The 24998-nt window shown below is 36.8% G+C and overlaps 1 protein-coding gene across 1 annotated transcript in view; it reads left to right on the top strand.

Annotated features, from left to right (window-relative positions):
* Window positions 1-24998, top strand: part of LOC149305636 (CUB and sushi domain-containing protein 3-like) — a 403051-nt gene that overhangs the window by 299034 nt on the left and 79019 nt on the right. Inside the window, exons 37-43 of the mRNA XM_089477264.1 lie at window positions 5051-5175; window positions 6852-6948; window positions 7322-7426; window positions 18104-18222; window positions 18327-18396; window positions 18968-19084; window positions 20129-20338. Of these exons, the coding sequence (XP_089333390.1) occupies window positions 5051-5175; window positions 6852-6948; window positions 7322-7426; window positions 18104-18222; window positions 18327-18396; window positions 18968-19084; window positions 20129-20338 (843 nt within the window). The remainder of the gene's footprint in view (window positions 1-5050; window positions 5176-6851; window positions 6949-7321; window positions 7427-18103; window positions 18223-18326; window positions 18397-18967; window positions 19085-20128; window positions 20339-24998) is intronic.

Here is a 24998-nt window from a genome sequence, read left to right as displayed (position 1 = left end):
TCTTCTGGATAGGTTTTGCCCTTCCTTTCCTTAGTAATTGAATAATTCTACAAGAAAAATCTATAATTAACATCAATTAGCAGTATTTTTTATGCAGTCACAACCTCAGTATGATGGTTGCATCATATGAAATATAGGGAAGACAAACCAATTTCAACACATAGAAGTTCAATAAGGTTGATTGGACAACATGGTTGCCAAATCAGCATAAGACCCATGTGACTAGCCTAGTTATATTGTTACAATTAACAATTCTAATACATTGTTACATTTAACATTTGAATAAATCATTATTACCGGCAATTTTTTAATAGCTTGTACAAGACATGGCCCTTGATCATACCTCTTTAAATTTTCTGCCTCTGTCTAGTTATATGTTAATAGCATATTGGCTGGCTAATTAACATATCTGGGAATTTAAACATGTCATGGATGTTTCCCGAAAGTGTTCCATTTGCACATCTTGAAGCACACCCAGCAGAAACTGCTCAGTAAAATTTTGACTTACACATGGTAGTATTTTTTTCCTGCTTTGTTCCATTTTCCTAAAAATAAAAATATGATTTGTCTAATTGTTAGGGTTCCTGGCTGTTATAAATGTGTTGGTTTGGTGTCCAGTTAGTTTTTTTTTTATTCTAAAATGGTTTGTAATATTCAGAAGAAAAATACTAAAAATAATACAAAAAAATTTAAAATCCTAATTTTATTTTAAAATTATTCAATTGATCTTGTTTTCATCCTTAACTAAAACTAAAACTAAACTAAAAACCCTTAACTAAAGTAATCTCCTTACATTAGCAAGAGGGTGCGGGAAATACAATTTAACTGCCTAGTATTTAAGTTGATAAAAGCTAAAAAAGACATCCATTTGCTATAGCCTTTTGGATAATGAAATGAAGACTGAATTTGAAATCCGATTCTTTATAAGTCAGTAAATAATGCATGCATTTAAGATCAGATTGGGCTTGATCTGTATTTTAAATGAAGTGGAAGAGAGCTAATATTAAATTGCTTAGACCGGTATGTGTCATACGCTTAGATTTGTTTTACTTACAGATATTAGCCATCAATCACTGCTCTTTCTGGTAATTATTTAAACATTTTAATGTCATTGATCTTTTTTTATCTGGTTCCCTACAGATTTCATCAATTATGCATGGCATGGAACCTTAGTAACATAATCATTACAGGGTTAAGTTACATTGTACTGCATTTCCCGGAGCCCTCTGTGTTTCTTGAAACCTGCTGAAGGAGTTGATAACATTGTTTCTTGGCAGTGATATATTGACTCTTAATACTAATGACAAAGTATCACATCAATCTTATTTCTGCATGCTAATAAAAACAGACAGAATATCTGCACCTAGACACATTTTTTTTATGTTGTTACCTGTGCTCTCTTTGTTGATTTAATGACCCAAACCAATTTATCTTCCCTTGTCATCAAGACAATTATTTATTTTGGTAATACTGTTTAATATGCATCCCCAGAAACAGACGAAGAAGCTAGAAGCAATATGCGTCCATGTACAAAATCTTTTGTTGACCATAGTACATATTGTGTTTGTATTCTGATCACAAAAAATGCTTAATGAGGCTTGTTGCAAGGTGTACACATTATGTCTGGAGGTGTATAAGACAGACAAGAATAATGATAGTCTTGCATTTTTTAACATATATATACAAAAAATAAAAGGGGTTTGTTGGTGAGTCCCTGTAGCATAGGAAATAAATATATAAATTAGAAGAAAGTAACCATGTTTTCAGATAAAAAGATGACATAGAAATACTTTAAAGTAGAATAGGTCAAAACCTGAAACTAGGTAACATGTTATAGAGTCAACATGTAAAAAGTAGTAGACTTATGCTAGAGTAACTACACATACAGTACAGTATGTGCTTGGATTTTTGTGTCTTGTTCTTCTACCAATGAGTACCAAATGTGCAATAGATCTATGCCTATGGATTTTGGTATAAGGCAACATAAAAAAAACCCTCCTGCAGTCAACTAGAAAGTGGTCAATTAACTGCCCATCCACGGTTTAATGGATGGCGGAGACCTCATGATTGGGATTATTAGTAGGAAGATGAACATAAACATTTGGGACAAAATCACACTGAAGAAAGGCTTAAGGATAGAAATTGCCCCAATTGGAGACACGCAAGAGATAATTTACTAATAAAGAAATAAGTAGAAGAGAGGAGCTGTGGTGACCGAAGAGTCTGAAAGTGGAGGAAGGAAGGGAAGAGGACTGATATAAGAGACCAGTTGATGGTGATAAGATTAAAAATGAATTGTTATGTTTAAAGTATAAACTTATCAACTCATATTTAATTCAGACATCAATAGACATTTGATATGATTCACACTCACATAAAAGTAATATAAAAATAGACAGTAAATTGGAATGGTTTTGATCTAAGTTCATCAGAAGTGGTGAATCCACCTTAGCCCTTGACAGTACCTGGGCTTGAAATATTGAAGCATGCCCTCTGTATCGTACCAAAGTGCACATGAATACTCTTGAGGCATCATGGAAATGAACTAATTAAAATTTGCAAAATTTATTCAAGTGATTAAAATGCCCAGATATCTCAGGAGTCACACGTAACATTTAGAAACCTATAATGTTATTTGAAGATAATGAAATGTTATTCAGGAATAGGCTAACATTAACCAAACTCTAATGCTCTTAATTACCACAGTTATTTCTGCTTTTAGTGTCATTAGCTTCCTGAATAGGTGTTAACATCAGGGCAAAAGTCACGGTGTGTTATAACTGTAGTTAAATATACTGATGATAAGCTGCTTCTTTAATGATCCTTTTGAGAGATGAACTTTACAGAATTAAATATAGAATCAAATGTGCTTACCAGGGGTGGCTCAAGCAAAAAGATTTAGTAGGACTCCATTCCAAACACAGTGAAAATAAACACGTAAACACAATATCTTGGATCAGAAAATAATTTTAAAGAAAAAATACGTATCACCTTTGGGGGGCTCTTAGATAAATTGAGACTATAAGCAACTGCTTAGGCTCCTTCTATGTTATTGCCACCCATGTATGTAGCAAGATAGCTGTTGGTGGTCTAGTTGGGGAACAGGGAGATGTTTGTCTTGTCTTTGCCACATTGTGTAGAGACACCGTGTACCCAGGTATGGTATTGTAAGCTGGTGCTTCACTCTCTGTTGCATACATTTCCTTACCCAACAACAGGAATAGATTCACTACACATAAACACAAGCCATAGCAAAGAAATAGTACTTCCTATAGGTGTTCTGTTTTAACCTACCTTGAGCCTAAAATGAAAATGTATTTAAGATAAATTGCTATTTTTTTTAAATATGAGACTTACACATGTTGAACTAATAACTTATAATCACAGTGACCCACAGGCATAAACTAAGGTGTAGGTGCTGTGCTAGCATGCCGGGGGCAAGGAATGTATTAACCATACCTGGAAACTCTCTGAGTTTGACCCAGAGTCTCCTGGTGATACATTGCTATAATGGGGGCTTCACAGGGTAGGCTACTTGTTGTTCTCCCTCTTCCGAAGATGTATGGGTATGGTTAGCCACAGATAGCCTTTAGTGGGGGGGGGAGTGGTCAGCGAGCAGGGAAAAATTGTGGGGAGGATGTAAGAAGAACATGGATGGAGAGTGAGTGTGGCTAAAAATCACTCCCTTGCCTGGAGAAACTGACCCATGAAGGCAGGGCTTCACCTGCAGAATCTGGGTAAAATGTAGGGAGTTTCCCAGTATGTCAGAAAATGGCAGACCACAGATATATAAATAAAATAAATAGTAAACAACTTCAAAAAACAAATGAATAATTTCTGCCATTAATGTACCATTAAATTCCCAATGTCACTAATTTATTTCAAATAAATATTTTCAAAAATGTCTTCTCATTGTAGAGGAATTTGCTTAGTTGGTAAAAAGTTGGTGTTAGATAATGATCGGTTCATTCCACTGTCAATTCATAAGTGGAACATTGACATGTACAATCATTTTGGCATATGTATGGAATAATGGTGGCTTTGGCTATATGATAAGGTTATTCTCTTTCAACAGATGTCTCTAAAGATTTTTTAGGGATTGGTACTAGCGCACATATAGATTTAATCTATTGTTTGTTTTAGTTAAAATCAATAGCTAAACTTATTTTTTGGGTATATGACAGCAAAAATCACTTTGTTTAGGTTTTTATGAAAACAGTATTAAGACCAATGTTATTTACAGTGCCTCTACATATGTAGCATTCAGGTAAAAGCCAAAGTTATATAATAACAATAACTGGGCAAAACTGGGCAAAAAGCAGGAGTTATCATAGAAATCTCACTTTTTTGCTTGTTTCTAAAGTAATTAGTACAAGACAATTAACAAGCTTGAAAGTGTTTCTTCCCACCGAAGCATTGCATGTTTAGTGACATCCTAAGAAGTCACATGGTGTCATTATATTCATGACGTTTAAATTGTGCTGATGGGGTTTTTCCACTAGAGTTTCACTCATTTTCTGCATTGGGGAAATCCAACCTGGGGCAAATCCAATCAGTTGTCCCAATAATAAAAATCTGAAACACATCTGGCAGACATCATTATACAGAGCTATTCAAAACACATTTACAGAAAGAGACTGCTTAGAAAACCATTAGATGGAGCAGATAAAGGATCCAATCGTTGTGTAAATGCTAGATACCCATCTCGGCTTTTCCCCTGTTTTCATGATGGATTAACAGAGATATAACTCTTCAAGCTCAAGTCCCAAGCAAAACCCCATCTTGAGGGAATTAATATCATTTTCTGACTTTAGCAGTTCTGCGTAGAATACTCCCACTTCTTTTTGACATATAGTTAAAATGTTTAAAAGAAGACGAGAAAACATCATATTTCTTCGGCTAGATTTGTTGGAGACCTGCTTTCTAGCATTTTATAAATAACAACATCACTTCTACTGCAGAGGTCTGCCAAATTGTCTTCTGTGTATTTTAAGCTACAAGGCATCACAACTGTAGGTAAACATCTTCTGATGTTTATTCTTTATTTTAGTACCCTGTGGTGGAATTTTAACAAAGCGCAAAGGGACCATCCTGTCTCCTGGTTACCCCGAGCCATATGACAATAATTTGAACTGTATATGGAAAATAACTGTCCCGGAGGGAGCAGGCATTCAGGTAAGATCACTTGCAATATATTAACTATTGTCAAACACATTCTTCAAAATGATGACACAGAAAAGTTGTTAAAGTGCAAAAGCAGTTGATTATCTCTTATATTGTCATATATTTGTCACTAAGATGTAATTGTAGAGATATTCCTACTTAGTGTTCTATTTCTTTAGCAAGGTGTTACTTGGCTAATTATATTACTAGAACAATACATTAGAAATAATTATTTGATCACGTGACGCCGACATTCATATTTTCTTAGGAATGCCTTATTTCTAGCATTTTGATCATGTGGCCCAAGTAGCCGGTGCCTATAAGATGAAGGCAAACTGTTACCGCAGAACAAAAGTCTTAAAGTGTCATTGTGTTGTTTGTTTATATTTACACCTAGAAGTAATATGGCACAATTTCTTTATTCACTTGAACACATTTTTTTTAACCCCTTAAGGACAATGGGCGGTTCCTAAACAATGCATTTTGTCACTAAGGGGTTAATATAGAGGATGGGTTAACATGTTGAGAATGTTTCCAACAAATTTAATTTAAAAAACCAATGTAGTCTTAAAATCAATGAAGTGGCGTGTAGTTTGCATAAAAACCATAAACAGGCCTGGACTGGCCAATGGGCACCCTGGGCTAGTGCCTATTAACTCTTCCCATCCACATTTGAGGCCAGTCAGGAGGCTAATATAATACTATAGCATGTAGTACCAATCTGCTGGATGTATACCACACTTCTTTATCCAATAAAGGTAAAAGTGCACAATCCTACACCAGTTAACCCCTTAAGCATCAAGACTGTAATACTACATCCATACAGAACCAGCCCCCAGGGACATATAATTGCATTTTGTTCAGCATCTCTGCTGAGACACAGGAGCCTCTCACTTGTTATATTGTGAGCAGGGCCCTCTGTGCCTAATGTATTGGTTTGGCTTAATTTGTCAATTCTAGTATTTCATACCCCTTGAATTTAAGTTTTATAAGAAGCGCTGCGCTTATTATTGGCGCTGTATAAATAATAGTAATAACAATAATCATAATTGGACTATTGATTGACAGTCTGATCGCAGTGCCTTCCGCTGCAGACAGCTTTGATGTCTGCTCGCTGATTGTAGCGTTGTAAAAGTACTATAAAAAGTACTATTTGTTACAATGTAAATAGTTGTTTGGTTGACCTGGCAGTTCAGGCATTCTTGACATTGTTTTCCTTCTATGTCAGTACCGGCACATGTTGGAAAGATCTCTTGTCTTGTGAGTGTCCTACTTTCCTTATCATTGTGTGATTGGCAAGCAGCGGTATCAAAGTGTAAGCAGGTGGAAATAAAGTTAATAAACTTTAACTTAAACTTACAGGCTTGAAAGTGCTTCTTCCTGGTGATATGACGCATGTGACATTACCTGAAACTTTGGCTGATTTATGACAAGTCACACGTTTATCACGATGTTCATGACATATACATTGGCATAAACAAGTTTTTTTAATCGTTTTCTGATTTGGGGGCAAATCCAACCATATGTCCAAGTAATAAAAGTGTGAAACACATTTGGCAGACAACAAATAAACAAAATGAATATTCTTTAGTATTCAACAATACATATTTTTATAACGTCTTGATTTGAAAATAGAAAATTTAAGTCAAACATTTTATACTTTTGAACACATTTTTCTCTTCTCTTAGGTACAAGTTATCAGTTTTGCTACTGAACATAACTGGGACTCTCTGGATTTTTATGATGGAACTGACAACAATGCTCCAAGACTTGGCAGTTATTCAGGTGAACAAGAACTCTTTGTAAAGTTTTTAGTGCTGGGGTCATGACTTACATGTTTAGATGTTGAGTTCTTTAAAGGGCATCTGTTATGAACAATCTTGGTTGATGTTCTCTGAAGCTATTGATGTTCAACATACACAGAAACTTGTAATGTACTGACCTTTTTTACATGCTACTGACACTCTAAGTATAACCTTCCATGTTCCATCACTCTCTACATTGTTAAGAAAACAGTTTTTATTCAATACTGACCACTTCCTTCTAATGTCACGTGTTGGTTTTAGATGCTGGGCCTTAAATTTGATTTGATGACCTGCCTATTGTTGTTTTACCAATAAAAGGTGATAATGACTATGTTCAATCTCTTCTTTTCTAGGAACCACTATCCCCCCTCTTCTTAATAGCACATCGAACAACCTTTACTTAAACTTCCAATCAGATATAAGTGTTTCTGCGGCTGGATTCCATCTTGAATATACAGGTAATTATTATATTTTGGAGCAATAGACGGTTCAGGAAACAAATGTAGGTGAACACTTGCTTAGTGTGTGAGTGAAATGTATGACAATGTTGTTCCTTGAGCGAAGTAAGCACTATTTCAGTTGTTTTTGCTTACACAAAAATATTGTACTTGAATTACATTTGGTCTAACTATTCCATCTTAATCCTGCTTTTGTAAGAAATAACATCTTTCACTTTCAGGTGTAAAGATTAGAATACATATATTTGGCATTGAAATAACCTGCACACCAACACCTATATTAACATACCTAGGAACCTGCTAGATTTGACCCACTCCTACTCTACTTCCCACATACCAACTTTTCCCTGCCATGTTATTTGCCAAAACAATTTGTTTAACCATCAGGTATATCAAAGTGCATATATTTTTTTTTTGGGGGGGGGTTATGTATTGTTTGGTGTGTATAATCTGCCATCCCCTCAAACACACTGAAGAACACTGATCTAGGATAATCTCCAGCTCCGTCTTTGGCAGATTTGTAACCCTTGATAAACCAACAATGTATATAACTGTGGGAAGATAGTTTTTGCTTGTTCACCTTACAACCTTTTATCCAGTTCTGTACAGAGAGTTTTGGTATCAAACTGGGTTCAGTTCTGTAAGGGAGAGTGTACTGGAGAGCTGTAGAACTTGTGGTGCCTGCCGTGAGATGAATAGCAACTGCTGGAAAAGTCACCAAATGACCTTTATTTAGCAAATTATCTCTTGTTTCACTGATAGAAGGGTCACATGTAAGCCAACACTATTTGCTTAACTGATCCCTAGAAATTAAATGAATGACTTTTCATTTGTATGTGCTAAGGATATAGGCTTCCAACTCTCTTCCCAAAGTGTTGGGATCAGTGACATAATGTATACATCGATTGCCACCTTTTTTTCAGCGGTATTTGTATAAATGCTTGTACGAAAGGCATGGTCAACCTTCTTCTTTATTTTTTCTTTAAGAACTGCAACGACTAAAAGCTAAAGACAATGGATCAGATTCAATGACCCATCGAAAACACTAGACTTGGGGGGGGCACACAACATTGTTTCTCAACAGTTAACAATTCAAAGTGTATTTTCAAGGTGAAAAATAGCGTCTTGATCTCCTTGATAGAAACTGAAACATTAAGGCAAAAAAATATATATTAAATAGCTTATTTAAATAGCATAATTCACAATTCAGAGTGGTGCCTAGTGTGGGAAATCCAAATATTTTGTTTTGTACTTAGTAGTTTATGCAGGACTGTATACACGTTGTTTTTGAAACTTTTTGCTGTACCAGCATTGCCAGGATTATTTAAAAATGGCGGTGGGGGAGGGGAAATGCATATGGAGGTATTCTGCAGTATCCTCCGATTTATTTGCAAGGTGGGACACCATGAACATTTAAAGGGACAAGTCAGTGCATATGATGGTGAGAGTGCCTCTTTAAATAGTTTTCTTTACAATAGAATGGTAATACTTGCCATGCGCACAATATAGTTATAGATTTAGTTCCTGTATAGAAGGAAAAATGAATATACACAACTGTATAGTTATTGAAGAAAGAAATGTCTTTCTAACAACTTGAATTTTCACTTATAAGTTCTAGCACGCTTTGAAAAGCTTTAATGAGTGACTTAAAGTAATTATGCAAATAAAGGTGTCCTTTATATTAATTCTTGACAACTGGTATGACATTTTTAAATGTATTAGAGAATAAATGTCTCACTTTAAATTCACTCCAATAAACAAACCCCTTGAAGTATTTGCATATAATGAAGTTATTGTAAGTGTCCGTAAGGGATATTTTTTTTCTGCAAATGATTGTGGTGTTAATTAACAATATTTTATATTACAAGCACTGTCTATGGGGCTTCTATGCACTTACTGGTACTTTCAACCCTGAGTTTATCTTTACCTCTACTCACTCCCTCTTACTACTTAGACTGTAAGTGCCGTGGGTCAGGGACCTCCTTTCTTAACGTATTTGTATTATTCATGGGATAGACATACAGCTATACTGAATCTAAGACAAGAACAAGGACTATATAAAGCTTGAGGTTTTTTACAGCAGTGATAACGGACAGAATTGGCGGCTGAATAGTTCGTATCTTTCAGATACTATATTGGTCACAACTAGCTAGTGTGGGCTGGGAGTATTGCATACAAAATGCATTTTGGCTACTATATTTTATATATGATTTGCTGGACTTTTCTGTCTGCTAATGGTTGCCAAGCCTAGGAAAGACAATATTACATTTTCTAGATTGTTTAAATCACAATTTAGTCTTTGTAAGACTAGATTGTATGTGTTTATAAATTATTCTAATGAATGTAACAGCGCTGTGGAATCGGCCGGTGCTTTATAAATAAATGTAATGTAATGTCTTTGGCTGCTGTCCTTTGGAATAATCTCATAAGTACTTTAAGAACACATAAAATAGGAGTAGTGAACTTTACTGTGGGGTCTTAATAAATGTATTTAAATATTTATAGACATCAGAATAATAAATCTTTTTTTTAGACAGAGTTTATTTCAGTGTTTAATGCATAACACAAAACACTGGTAATTTTTTTTACAAAATTAGTAGACCAGAAGAATTGAGATTCTCGTTTTGTTTAATTTCTTTCTAACTTTGATTATCTGCTATGTATGAAATATCACAGGGTAGCGTTTGGGTCAATTCTGTCCTTGGCACGGCTGGCACTATTCATCTCTTTACCTGCTGTGTGGATTACATTAATGGGATAAATTTGTAATAATTTTGAAATCGCTTTCCTCTCTCTGACTTTTAGAAATTCAGGCTCACGCTTTCTGCAAGCATTGAAATTCCTGCCTTGACATATTTCCTTTGTCTCTATTAAGCTGCAGGTTTGTTCTGTTCTGTTGTCACAGGAATATAAGCAGCAAATGGGATATGAACTATAAAATTATTTTCTGAAATTGCTCGGAGGCTTAGCTTACATCGGACTTCTACAGAGCCTTAAAGTGCCTAAGAGACCCTGGCCCTTTGAGGCCAGCTTTAGCCAAATGACGTTCATGTGGCTTCTGGCTAGACACATGTGAATGCATTGCTGGGAGGATTAATTATTTGGGATTTACACCGGGGCCAGACTTGGGGATGACCACATGTCCCGGATTGACCCAGGCACCCTCAATCCGGGAGGTTTGCTAATCAGGAAAGACTTCTCAAGTCTCCTGATTGCCTGAGAGTTCAAGAGAGGCCGAGGAGAATGGGGCTAGTCTTTAGCCTCTAGACTGTCCTTGACAGAGTAGTCTCTCAGCAGGCTGTGGATAACCCTGCGGCAGTCACGGACTGTGACCTGCTCCCTCCTCAACACCAGGCGTTCCTGGCAAACCAAAGAGCGTCCTTTACACAGCACATGAGATGCCAAGCATCGTCAATGGTGCTCTCTGTGTGTGTTCCTGGACAGGGTAAAAGTTATCATTGTTGACCTTAGTTGCATGCGCCTACCCAGAATTCCTGGTGGTTGTGGCAGCACCATCAGATTTCTGAGGGGAAAAACAAGCCTTCTGGCATGTCTGGTGTCTGTAGATGAGTGTTTTAACAATGCTTCTACTACTATATATATATATATATATATATATATATATATATATATAATATATGCCTGTGTGTGATCTCATCCGCTTTATAGTGTGTCCCTGAATGGCAGAAATAAAATTTGGTCACCCTATCGCTAACAGACCCTGGCACTGTGCGTACCCTGACAGTGGCCGCGTATTGCAGGGCCAGATATGCTGCCTTTGGCTAACATCAAGTGTAGTACCCTAGTGGTAGGGGGAAAAGCTTGATCCTCTGGCCTTAAGGCCGAGGTAGCATGGAGCCCGAGTTGTACACTTGAACCCCAGAGTAATCCTGGGTCACATTCACAACCCTGCACTTATCGTTGTGAAATGTGTGAGCACGAGGAACACTGAAGGCCAACGCTACAGATGAAGCACCCTTCACTCCAAGACCCTTATGGGCATGTTTTCTTTTTCGGCCTCACAGAAATGGCTGGAAACTTATTTATTTTCACGATTTGCACTGTTGGTGCACTTGTGCCTATCAATTAGGATGGATCACAGACTTTTGATCACGGTCTGAACACGTTTTTCTTTTGGACACGTTTTTAGTTTGACATTTTGGAGCACTGCACCACAGTGAGGACTGGTTTCCAGTCGTTTATTGGGAGAGGTGGGGGAAGTCTTGTGGCTGCCCACCTTTTTCCTTACAGTGGTTCTCTTCGGAGGGAACCATGAAGATCTGACCCTCCTGCAGGCCTTCTGGCCGAGGTGGGGAGGAAAAGGCTCTGGCATATCCCATGTGGGGTTGTCGATCAAACAGTTTATTGATGGATCTGTTCGCTGCGATCTCTCACAGGAAAAAAAAGCAGTATCGTGAGTATGCAACCCTGTTGACCAGTACAGGGCATAATATATATCTGTCATCCAGGATTTGTTTCTTAACACTGTCCTTCAAATACTATTTTAATACATTCTAATACCTCATACCTCAAAACAGTAGACATTTCAGAAAAACAAATCATGAAAATGTTTAATGCTATACATTAACTTTAATTTGTAGTGCTGTTTAAGGCAAAATTCTGCCTTAAATTTAATTTGTAGTGCTTTAATGTAAACTTTAATTTGTAGTGCTGTTTAAGGCAAAATTCTGCATACTGGTTGTGGTGCAAAGCTTCAAAAGCTGTCTTATTCTTATGGCAGACACTGGAAGTTGTTTACCAGCTTTGTATGAGAATCACTTTGATAAAGTTACCGCCAACACAAGAGTAAAAAGTTTTTTTTTGTTTCACTTAAATATTCTCATGGGAATTTAAAAGGTTATTTCTTTCAATGTGTAAAATACATCAATTTAAAGAATTCAGAATTATTTTCGAGATGTTTGGAAATGTTGGAAAATTGCAGAGAAAAAAGCTTTTTTTATGTATATATACAGCATAAGCACAAATGAGTCAAATAAAGTAATGTAAAGTTAAAAGATGAAATGAGTCGTTAATGGCTTGACACAAATAATGCTCAGAACACACAAGCACTTAGTAAGAGACCAAAAAGACGTAGTTTGCCAAGCATGACTTTTGTGTCAAAAGGTTAAGTGAACCGGAAACATTTTTGTTTTAGATAACTAGAAAATCAATAAATAATTTGTTTTCTAGCCCTAGTTGCACTATGTAACAATAGCAGTCTATCCTGGCAATAGCAGGTGCTGTGAGTGCTGATAATATGTCTGACTTTCAGGCCAAGTGCATCCTTTATGATGACTGCTCGACTATCCATCTAGATATCTATGCCCTATTAACCATAAACCACACAAAAAAGGCATAGATTACGTACACGTGAAAATGTATAAAGAAACAGACACACACATTTAATCCATTCATGCTTAAAACAATTCTTAGGTTTACTTGCCCTACTACATGGAGGTGAGATTATTTGCCATCTATTTTTGAAAGTCAAAGTACTGTAGGGGAGTCAGGTCTCACTAGAGCTCGTGAGTGTAGAAACCCTTTGAGCTATCTCTTGGTTTTTTTTCTGCAGGACACATAGATTTATGATTATATTTAATTTATTTTGATTGCTTAATTTCATTCTTTCATTTTCTTATTTTGTTCTTAACATGAAGCAAAAGGGGCAAAAGGCTTAACTTAGGGCCCAAGGACAGCTGTCCATTAGCCCCCTGAACAGCTGCCATGGTCTGAAAATAGAGCTCTATACAGCCTGCGGCAAAGACCTACAATCTTATAATTTCTTCTTTGCAGAAACTTTGCCTCAACTAATAAGGCAAAGTGCTCTGAGATATGGCATCATATGCCAGAGCCAAGCATTAGGAGAAGAAGGAATTGCCAGGGGCTACACATATCTCCATTTCCAGCACACACAGTGGCAGAAGGGGTAATGGGACTTGTAAAACAGGTACGGCTGTTCTCATGGGGCTCACTAGGAAGCGTTTGCCGAGTTTGCTATTATTATTAAGTCTGATCCTTTTTAGGGATTAGAAAAATGATTGTTTTATACCTAATGGTGCATAATTGAGTTACAGAGCATCACTAAGCCTTCTTATGCATAAATAAGTCAAATTTGGTGAGTTGGTCCTAGTATTAGTAGTAGACATGCAAAGGGGCCAAAAACAATTCAGACAAATTTTTGGGTTCGTTCTTGAACAAAATCTGTTGCTAGGTGCCCGCATTCATGCTCATTCACTCTCTCGCACTCTCATTCTCGTTCGCTCTCTTTCACAATCTCTAAAGGCTTCCCTACCTTCTCTGCCGACTGCTTACGCATCTTCTTGTTCATCTACCATATTTATATTTTATCTTCTCTTTGCCCATATCTCCGCAGACATAACCAGGCAAGAGTTAAGGTGAACTTATGCAAAAATATAGAATTGAGGGAGAGGACGTCATAAAAGTCCCTGCCATTTTGCCCTAAGGTAAACTTTGGCCAAAATCGTGGCACTTTTGGCGACATTCTCTCCCTCATTGGAGTATTGAGTAGAGGACGTCACCAGAGCACCGCCATTTTGGCAGATGTCTGCGCCAGGTTATGTCTGCAGAGATGCAGGTGAAGATAGAGAGAACATAAAAGATAAAAGAGAGAAGATAAAAGACAGACGGTACAAGAGAGAAGATAAAGAACAAGAAGATACAGAAGCGGCCGACAGAAGTAGTCAGCAGAGAAGGTAGGGAAACATTTAGAGAGTGTGAAAAAGTGAGTATGCGAGAGAGTGTGGGTGCAAGGGCCTGCTAATTTCGGACGTTTGCTTCATTTTCAGCCGCTTTGTGGGGACTCTGGCCCTAGTTTTTGTGACCAAATTTGCAGTTTGTATGAATCTGAATGCACAAGTCTAATCAGTAGAATACAGAGAATACAAAAATAGTCTATAAAATTCCGGCTATATCTCATAGATATGATACTCTGACACACTGTTGCAATTGGTTTGCATTTTGGAAGTGTTTTGAAAACTCTGAACAAATGGCAGGGCTACAATCATTTTGCTATTTAATCAATACAGGTTACTTAAGTTTCATGGTTTCCAAAATCTGGGTTCTAATTTTTTTCAATAGACAAGTATTCAGATTTTATGGTATCTATCCACTTGAGGTTGCACTAAAGAACAAGAATAATGATTGTGATTAAATATCTATTTTTATTGTGATTTCATAAAAAAAGTTTTAGCAAAAAATCTTTAGATCTCAATTAAATATCATAGAAAATTGTATTCCTCTTCCACGTTACATAAAGATAAAACCCCTTAAAAAAGAGCTGCTTATGGACTGGACTTTCCCACTCACTTTATTAATTATGGGAGAGGTAGGTTACAAACGTTAGGGTTGCAGTGTATGAATTTCAAACCTCAACATCTTAGGTGATAGGAGCAGATTGATATTGTTGGGCTTGCCCCCTTCCCTGGGGTTGGCACACAGCAATATATACCCATTGTAGATAGGAACCTAGGAAACATAGGTTCCAACTCATTTGAAACCCCCCAGCCTGCTGTGAAAGATCATTTGGAGCCATGGCTACATTTATTTTTTATTTTACTGCTAGTTGAGGATGGGATAGAATTAGCAACATGGTGCTGACATCACATGGGTGCACTAGGGCACTTTGTGATATGTAGGCTTTGCTGGCTCAACACAGTCTTCCATAATAAATTAGATCTCTCCCTTGTAACCAGCCCATTCAGTATTGGCAGAGTTGACTTGAAGCCCTCAGCCTTGTTCACCTAGGCCATAATACATTCCTGCCGCAAACATCATCCCACCTCTATGGGCTAAAAGGTGGACAGCGATTTTGGTAAAGAACTACATATTCAGATGGAACCAACCCCCCCCAATACACACATGGTGACTAGATGAAGAGAAGAAAGATGCAATTTCAACATTTTTTGAGTCTAGTCTCTTGTACACCAAGTCCTTTGTTCTCCTCTTCAATTGCTGTAAGGCAATAAACTTGGCTCAGTATGTTTGTGAGTGAATCAACCCTTGTATGATCTTGATAAATGATTTGTAGAATACTGTAACTTTTATTTTATTTTTAATTTGACATAAACATTATAAAGTGAAAGAAAAATGTTCAGATGTCCTAATGACTTTAATGCAGCTGATAGTTTTGGCTTGGATTCACCTCGAAAATCTTGATTATTTAATTACTGTAATTAGTTTGCAGATTTTCAAGCAGCGTCAAAAAGAAGTTAATTAGAAAACATGAATAGATAATGTTCACCGAACTCAAAACCTGCTGTTTAGCAAATGAAATGTTGATCTATTAATGCTTCCTAAGTTTTAGAATTTGGTATTAACAATAATAAAGGCAGGTGCTTAATAATATTATTGAATCCATTTTATATTTTTGAGCAAAAAAGACCCACATTCCTCAATGTACTGTGCAATAATGATCTACTTCACATGCCACATGAACAATTATTTTTATTTCAGTGCTCCACTTAGTATTCTATTCTTGTTCATGCAATCATGCAAAGTTATGATAGCACTTTGCATTTATTTCTTTTAATTAATATATATTTAAAAGGAAACTAGCATCAATAAAATGCATTTATGAATTTTCTGGCTAAAATTTCCTGTTTCGCTGAAATTTTAACCTGAAAGAGGTTATTAATGTTATAGATTCTGTCTTTAGCATTATCAGGGTGTGTATATCAGATCTATACATTCTATCCCGATCTCCCTCTTTCTTAGATCGTGACAGTAACTGTCTTGGATCTGTTTCCAACGGAATGTCTTCACAATTCTTAAAACTCAATCTCTGCAAAATGGGGCTTCTTATCTGTCCTCCCTCTAACGCTATCATTCCTTCTACAGTTTCCCTCAATGTTAATGGTGCAATCATTTCTTCTGCCCTCACGCTCGCTGCCTTGGTGTCACCCTTGACTCTCACCTTACATTCATCCACTACATCCAGTCTGTTTTTTAAAAATACACCTCCATCTTAAAATATTGCACATATTTGCCAATTTTAACACAAGATACTACTGAGACTCTTGTTCATGCCCTCGCTATTAGACCTGTGCATTCATGTTTGTACCATTCTCCAATAACAATGAGGGCACCCCTTAATGTTGTTAAAATGTGTTCATTCCTTTGCCTGCTGTAGCTGAGTCATCTCCCCCCCTTCCCTCTCATTTTCTGGGACGGTTGACGATTAATTTTGTAAGGGGTCAGACAGGGTTAAACAACCGGTGATTAGCACTTGGCAATGTTCCCAGAAAAGGTGGTTAAGACAGTGGGAACACAAAGCATTCATGAGTCCAATAAATCTATCAGGGGCTGCTCATTATGTATTAGCAAATGCAACCTTCTCAGGAAACAATCGAGGCTAGGATGCAAGAGGTTACACACAGTAACTCAGTAAAGTAAATCTTTATTAAATTAAGTAAAAATGTCTTACATTAAATAAAGTAAAAGTTCTGTGGACCTCAAGCTACTGGAATGAAATTGATCTGTGCTAATGCTGTGGGGCAGCACAAGATTCCTCAAAATTAACAAACAGCTTGAATAGAAAATTTACGTTGCCTCACTCAGCTGCCCTAAAATATAATATAATCCTAATTTAACCACAGAGGTCAAACAACGAACCGGTATCTCAAGTGTAACGTGAATGAAGTGTAAGCCCAACGCATTTAACTGTAACCGCCATCGTGGCTTTGTACTGTCCTTTAATGGTCAAATAAGGATTCTATTATATTTTAGTTGAGTGAGGAAACATTTGTTTCCTTTACTTTACTGACAACAAATTTCATTTGCGAATAAAAAAGGGCAGGACATTAAATGTGTTGTCCGAAAAGGAATGAGCTAAAAAAATGAAACGGAGAACTCATCCCAAATGATTTTGGGCCTCATGCACAGGTCTACTTGTGATCTCCCATTTTGGCTATTGTAACTTTTCTTAGCTGGTCTGCCTCATACCCATTTTACCCTCTACAATCTAAAATGAATGCTGCTGTCAGACTTATCCTCAAGCATTGCTTTACTAATACCTCTCCCCTCTGTTTCTTCACTTGTTGCCTGTATGCTTCGGGATTCCTTTCATAATCCTGACTCCTGCTTTCAAAGCTGTTTGTAGCGGTTTCCCTTCTTACATCTCTCCACTCATCTACTAGAAATACACTCCTTCCTGGCCCCTCCACTCAGCTGCTGATCTTCTTTGGCCCACTGTTCTGATTTTTAGTTCTGATTACAAAACTTCTCAAGAGCAGACCCCTCTGTAATGCCCTTTCCCCGGTACATATGTCTTACCTCCTTCTTTCATTCATTGAAAAAAATCCTTAAGACCCACTTCTTTAGGAACTTCCTCCAACCTTCCTTTAGCTCACCTTTTCTAGTCCCTCTCCTGGTTTTGGATAATATTTATGTCCATCAATATTATTTTGTTTTAACTAGTATGGCTGGTCCATTGCTAAGAGTGGCACTTTACTGCTTGTGTCTCTTTCTAGATTGTAAGCTTGTTTGAGCAGGGCCCGTGTTATCTCTTGTTTCTGTAAGTCAAATTGTTATGTTATATAGTGTTGAACTGTATATACATCTCTTACCAGAAAAAAAAAATCGTTCTTCTATTCATGGATTTTGGTATATTGAAAAGTAATTAAATCTAGCCGTGCTGAAACCCATATCTTACATTTCCAGCTATTGGCCTAGACTCTTGTCCAGAACCAGTAATGCCAAGCAACGGAGTAAAAGTTGGAGACAGATATATGGTTGGTGATGTGGTATCATTTCACTGTGACCAAGGATACTCTCTCCAGGTAAGATTTAGTATTAACTGTACAGATCAAATAACTAAAACATGTTAATTTGTAATCCTATTTTTAAAAATTGTTTGAAATATAAAAATGTATATATTTTTTAGGGACATTCCCATATCACATGCATGCCTGGTCCTGTAAGAAGATGGAATTATCCTATTCCTATTTGCATTGGTAAGAACATTGTAATTTATTAAACATTTTCTGCAATAAAACCATGTTTGAAAATGGATTTTAGATGGAGGTCATAAAAAGTTATGAGAATATGAACTATGGTTTAATTATATTTAGATGTATTTGTCCCCACCTTATGAAAATATAAAAGGAAAACAAAAAACTAAAAACAAATTCAGAAGATTGGTGTAGCAACCCTAATATAGCTAAATAATCAATAATCACTCCTTCAAAAAAGGTTAAACATGGGTTATTGACATGAAGGGATGTTTGTTACCTATGATTGCCATATCACTATTATAAGAGCTTTGTACTGTCCCTAAAGAAACTAGAAGTGTAAAGTTTTCCACTCTTTGACAAAGTTGGATAGCACTATGTTAAAAAAAAATCCAGCTCAGTGTTAAATGTGTTTCATGTCTGGATAAGAATATAGTTTGTTCTTTATACTGTGAATATGAAACAAAAGGCAAGAAGGTGATACATTTTTCAATATCAGACCATAGAAAGGGCAGAAATCAGCCTGCCCTCAAACAGAGTGAAAATGTAAAGAATTGTGTGTGTTGTCTTCCAGCACAGTGCGGTGGATCTATGTTTGACTTCAGTGGTGTCATTCTGAGTCCTGGATTTCCTGGAAACTATCCAAGTAGTCTGGATTGCACATGGACTATAAAACTTCCCATTGGGTTTGGTATGGATTTTAGCAGTTTCAATACTATGTGGGAATGTGTCATAATAATACCTTTACTGTACCATTTTAGCCAGAGAAAGAAAGCTAATTTGGTAATGATACCTTTATCTAGGTCTCTTCTTCGTGCATATAGTATGCCTGTAGAAGAGACCTAGTTAGTCTTGAAAGCTTGCAATCATTATATGTCAGTTAGCCAATAGCCAAGGTATCATCTTTACCAAAAATAATAAATAGATGAAAAATCCTATATGCTTTTACTGGACCGATACTAGGATTAGCACAAGAGATTAAAAATAGCACTAACGCTGCTGCTTCTCCTATCCTGCTGAATGTAACACTGTTATAACTAATGGCATCATTCGAAAAAATGATTCCCAGTGCCTCAATTGTAAATGAAATAGTTGGCATTTGACAATCCTCTCAACTCACATACACTTCACCGCAGGATACGTTGAGTTGGTACATGTTGCAAAAAGTAGATGTGCTACAGGGACACTCAAGCCATCTTATGTACATTAATGCATATGATAGCATGGGGGGTTCGGCCACCTATGCATTTGCGCTCCCCAGTTACTTTCTGCGCAGGAGATGGATGTAGGGAAATAGCTGAAAAATAGGAAAAGGAGCACATTTTTATAAAGAAATCAGCTGAATTCTCCTATGCATTTGCAACTAGGAGTTCACAAAAATTAAAACAGAACATTTGGCTCTCACCTGCATTCGTCTTTTTAACATGCTAGAGAGCTGGGTAAATGCTTTGTATAACATAATGAGGTCTTTAAGGATACTGTTGCCAGCCCATGCACATAAGAGATTTGGGGCTAATGAAAAACTAAAGTCCTTATTTAATATACCCAGTTAGATATTTAAAACATCACAGAACCATAACATATTTTATGAAATGTAGACTAAAAATATATCTTCCCTTTTGTAATATATAACACATTATAATAATAAATAATATTTGTATTATTTATTTATTTTTAAATATAAATATAATAAATTTGGTAATTTAACAGAGATTTTTCTTTTTTTTTTTCTTAGGTGTACATCTGCAGTTTGTAAATTTTTCCACTGAAACAATTCATGACTATTTGGAAGTAAGAAGTGGTTCTGCCGAGACTGGTTCTGTTATCGGGAAGTTAAGCGGTCCTCAAATCCCTGCTTCGTTATTCAGCACAACTCATGAAACCAGTTTGTATTTCCACAGTGATTATTCACAGAACAAGCAAGGATTCCACATTATTTATCAAGGTACATTTTTTTTTGTTTCATGTTTCGATGTTAAATGCGTGTTACTTAAGGCTACTAATGGCTGGAGATATTTGTACTGAATATATATATATATATATATATATATATATATATATTTATACATATATATATATATATTGAGAGCAAAACAGGACAACAGCTTATGCTTAGAAAGAATTGTATGTGTGATATAGTTAACAAGTGTGGCATGTAGAACATATAGTTATATGGAAGCAGGAGGTGCACAGAGAGCTCATGAAAGCACATGGACTAAGCATTTTGAATTCCATTCATTAATAAATGTCATGAAGCAGATATTTAATGGACACCCCAGTGCCCCTATGGAGCCTCACCAATGTAGAATGCATTTTAGATGCATATTAAAGTATGCATGGGGGGGTTGATTTAAAGTGGGGGTAGAGCATCCCTTAAAGGAAAAAAAAACATTACTTCTCAGCTGTTGAGACCGCAGTGAGACAAGCATTAAACAAAATGTGTAAGTAATTTCATTATTTCATAGAGTTGTGACATCACATCTTGTCACATGCTTGTTCACATTACATCAAAGACATTTTTAAGTGTCATCACGCCTCACCCATGTTACACAGAAGCCCAGCTCATATCATACATGCACAAAGCCAACTTTGTGTTAAACAGGTATGGCACATGTGCAACCAAATGAAAACCTGTCTTTCTACATATTCATTATGAAGGCTACATTTAACTTTTTGTTTCATTTGATCTTATTTTGACCAGTTGGGTCTCATTTCAATGTTTCTTTCAAAAACCATGCTCATGAACAAATCACAAACTCATGTGGCAATGGGGGCTGGGGGCATAATTATGCCTGCATCACATTTGTCTGGAATAGATATCATTGAACTGTGAAAGATTGCCCCAGGTAGTAGACAATCAGGGAACCTTTTCCACACGCGTTGTGATGCTGATGAACTATTTATGTATGATGTAAATTAGTGTACAGTTTTTGACGGCCTGGAAACATTCCCAAATGAACCGTTAAATAGTGTAATATACTACAAAAGTCCAGTCGAGTCTGGCTTGCGACTGTACAAAGAAAATATGGATGCATTCTTACTTATTATTTAACTATGGGTGAAATTAGATTTGTGAAGTCACTTGAGTAACTACAAAATGTATAATAGATCACAGTGCTTATATAATATTTACTTATTATATGCACACCCAGAGGTAAATCATTAACTTATACAGCAAAGTATCATAAATAGATTTCCTCAGCACAGTAGAGTTGTTATGCATGGTGTGATTTTACATTTGCAATCATGGTGATGAAATATCTAGCTTATATAAACTAACTCAGACCTGAACTAATAAAGAAATAAGGGAAACGAGTCCCAAACCCAATATTTTAACTTTTTTAAAATAATTTTATCCCATGCCAACAGATACTTACTACCAGAAGTACTTTTCTACCCTCAATTGTAAATGTATTTGTTGATGGATTAACTCATAAATTGGGCTACCCTATACACAGTTACCTGGAGGCAGGCCCGGACTGGGACAAAAATAGGCCCGGGCATTTAATACTGAGCAGCCCATTTTTATTTATTTATTTTTAAAGCCCACCCTTCATGTACCATCTTTGCATTTCCCCAAATCACTTAAACATTCATGATAGACACAAACACTTACTCACTCATTCACACAAATCAATAACACATATTCATTAATGCAGTCTCACAAATCATTCAAGCAATTTATCCACACATGAATTCATTAATTCTCATACGCATTCACACAATTCATCCACACATTTATTCATTCATTCTTGTACGCATTCACACTACCCCTTCTCCCCATCCCCTTCTTATCTGCCCCTTCTAACTATGTTCCCCCTTATGACTATGTACCCCCTTCCCCATTTCTTAATATGTACCCCCTCTATCTCCCCCTTTCTATCTAGCCCCTCTCCCCCCCTCTCACTGCACCCCCCTCCCCCCTCTCACTGCACCCCCCTCCCTTACCCTACTTACCTTGTTGCCGGAGTAAGCAGCAACTGCGACCGGGTCCGCCACTCTAGGAGGCCGGGCAGCCCCCACCAGGGCCGGCCTTAGGGGTGCGCGGCCGCACAGGGCTTAAATTAAAACATCAGGGTTTTTTTTTTAACTTTATTTAACATCCTCCATGTTAAATAAAGTTAAACAAACTTATGCCCTGCGTTAATGCGGCCGCATAGGCCCAGTCAGTCCGGTCCTGACTGAGCCTATTTTAAGGTAGGTGCCAGGAGCTGCAGCTCCATCAGCCCCTACGTCAATCCGGAAAATGCCCGGTGTGCCCGATGGCCAGTCCGGGCCTGCCTGGAGGCCTCATTTGCTCTAAGGGGCTCTTCAGAAGTTTTGTCAGGAGTGAGATACAGATTTCTTATAGGACTGATTCTTCTTTGCAGGAGGATTTAGTTGGGGACTGGACGTGCAGATGTGCAGTGTCAGATGAGGTTCAACATAGATAAATGCAAAGTTATGCATTATGGTAAAAATAATAAAAATGCAACCTATACTATAAATGGAATATCCTTGGGGAAAACTACCAATGAGAAGGACTTAGGAATAATGGTAGACAATAGACTTGAGAACTGGGCGCAATGCCAGCAAGCAGCTGCAAGGGCCAATAAGGTTTGGGCATGCATAAAAAGAGGTATTGATTCACGGAAGGAGGATATCATCTTGCCTCTTTACAGGTCGATGGTAAGACCTCACCTTGAATAAGTGGTACAGTTCTGGGCACCAGTCCTTAAAAGGACATTATAGAACTAGAAAAAGTGCAAAGGAGGGCTACAAAGTTAATAAGGGGATTGGGAGATACTAGTTATGAAGAGAGACTAAAAAAATTTAAAATTTATATACACTGGAAAAACAGCGTCTTAGAGGGGATATGATAACATTATACAAATATATGCAGGGCCAATATAACAAGCTCTTCAGTGACCTGCTCATTAACAGAAATGTACAAAGAACAAGAGTTACCCTCTGAGACTGGAAGAGCAGAGATTTCATAGACGACAAAGGAAAGGAATTCTTTCCAGTGAGGATAATAAAGGTATGGAATTCACTTCCAAGGGAGGTGGTGTTATCAAATAAATTAGATGCCTTCAATAGGGGTCTGGATATTTTTTTTAGAAAGGCATGACATACAGGGCTATAAATAGAATTAATATTTTAGAGCTTCTTGATCCAAGGAGAAATCCGATTGCCTTTTGGAGTCAAGAAGGAATTTTTTCCCCTGATGGGATAATTTGAAGTAGCTTAATTAAGGTTTTTTGCCGCCTTTTTGATCAAGAGTAGGAAGGTTAGGTAGAAGGGTTGAACTTGATGGACTTAGGTCTTTTTTCAACCTTATGTACTATGTAACTATATATCCATACATGGGAACTTCCCAGGGACCCTACCCAGAGCCCTCCATCTTCTCGGGGACTGGCTTTGTAAAGGAGCAGAGTTATCCACATGTAGGGGTGGAGGCTAGCCCTAAAAATACAGAAAGGAAAGTACACCCTAAAAACATGTAAATTCAGATTCCATGGTGCTGCTAAAATGGCCACCATACAAATACAACAAAGCAAGAGATCATCTGATGTGGAGACTCTGGGAAAAGGGCTTCACCCAGAGACTTCAGATCAAGTCTAGAGAGTTCTTAAGTATCTTCACTTCTACCTACTGTGTATAAATATGTTTTTTCATGGGCATCTAAAAATCTAGAGCCACCCCTGGATAGGCTACGGCTGTCTATTATTTTGTAAACATTACATACACTGTTACATGTTTCATAATAATTTCACAGGACATGCAATAAGGGGAAAAATATTCAGATTTTTTACAGATCAGATTGGAAAGATAATATTAGTTTTCCTGAGCAGATGATTTGGGATTAGGGGACATTAATTGTGCTAACACCATGGAACATTCTTCAATATTTGCACAAAGTAATTTATTTTCACAGAAAGAAGTCATTAATTTTTGACAAAACATTTAATACTGTAATTGAAGGAAATCACTTACTTTCTGAGTTTTCTAAAGAATATTTTTAATGATATAATTTCTTAAAAGTTCAATACGATGAAAAAAATAATTACATACGTCTAGTTTTACTTTAGCTATAAAGCATTCATGTCATGTCTCATGCCTGCAGTTTTATTGACATAAAAATCAGTTCTTGTAATCAAAGAACAAAGCATAGGGGTTGTACTCATACAATAAGAAAATGTTAGAAAGAAGGTTGTAGTTATTATAAATCCAAGGCAAATACAAAATAAATGGGGAGCATGAGGACTGACTTCATACACATACATGTGACATACAGAACAAATTAACACAAAACATCCAAATAAATGTTATCACAATGGCCAACAGCTTTTCATTATTACGAGTATTATTAGCTTCATTTTATTTTGTGTTCAAGGCTCATTTGAAACAAGCGTACCTGGTAAATCTCCAGGATTGTCCCCGGGTCAGCTTCTTCGTTCTCCGCACAGTGGAGCTGTTTTTTGGCCAGTTCCATTACCACTTTACAACCTATTAATGGCTGTCTGGGGCCAGATTATTGCCAACATATTTATATGTTTTTGTTTATCTTCACATGCTTTTCTTAGCCCACTTTTCAATGAAGAAGCTAAATAACACTACTAACA

This window comes from Sceloporus occidentalis, unplaced genomic scaffold (genome assembly GCF_023333645.1).
Source record: "Sceloporus occidentalis isolate IW3139 unplaced genomic scaffold, rSceOcc1.0.p SCAF_11, whole genome shotgun sequence".
NCBI classification, from domain to species: domain Eukaryota; kingdom Metazoa; phylum Chordata; class Lepidosauria; order Squamata; family Phrynosomatidae; genus Sceloporus; species Sceloporus occidentalis.
This window is presented reverse-complemented; position numbering and strand designations above follow the sequence as displayed.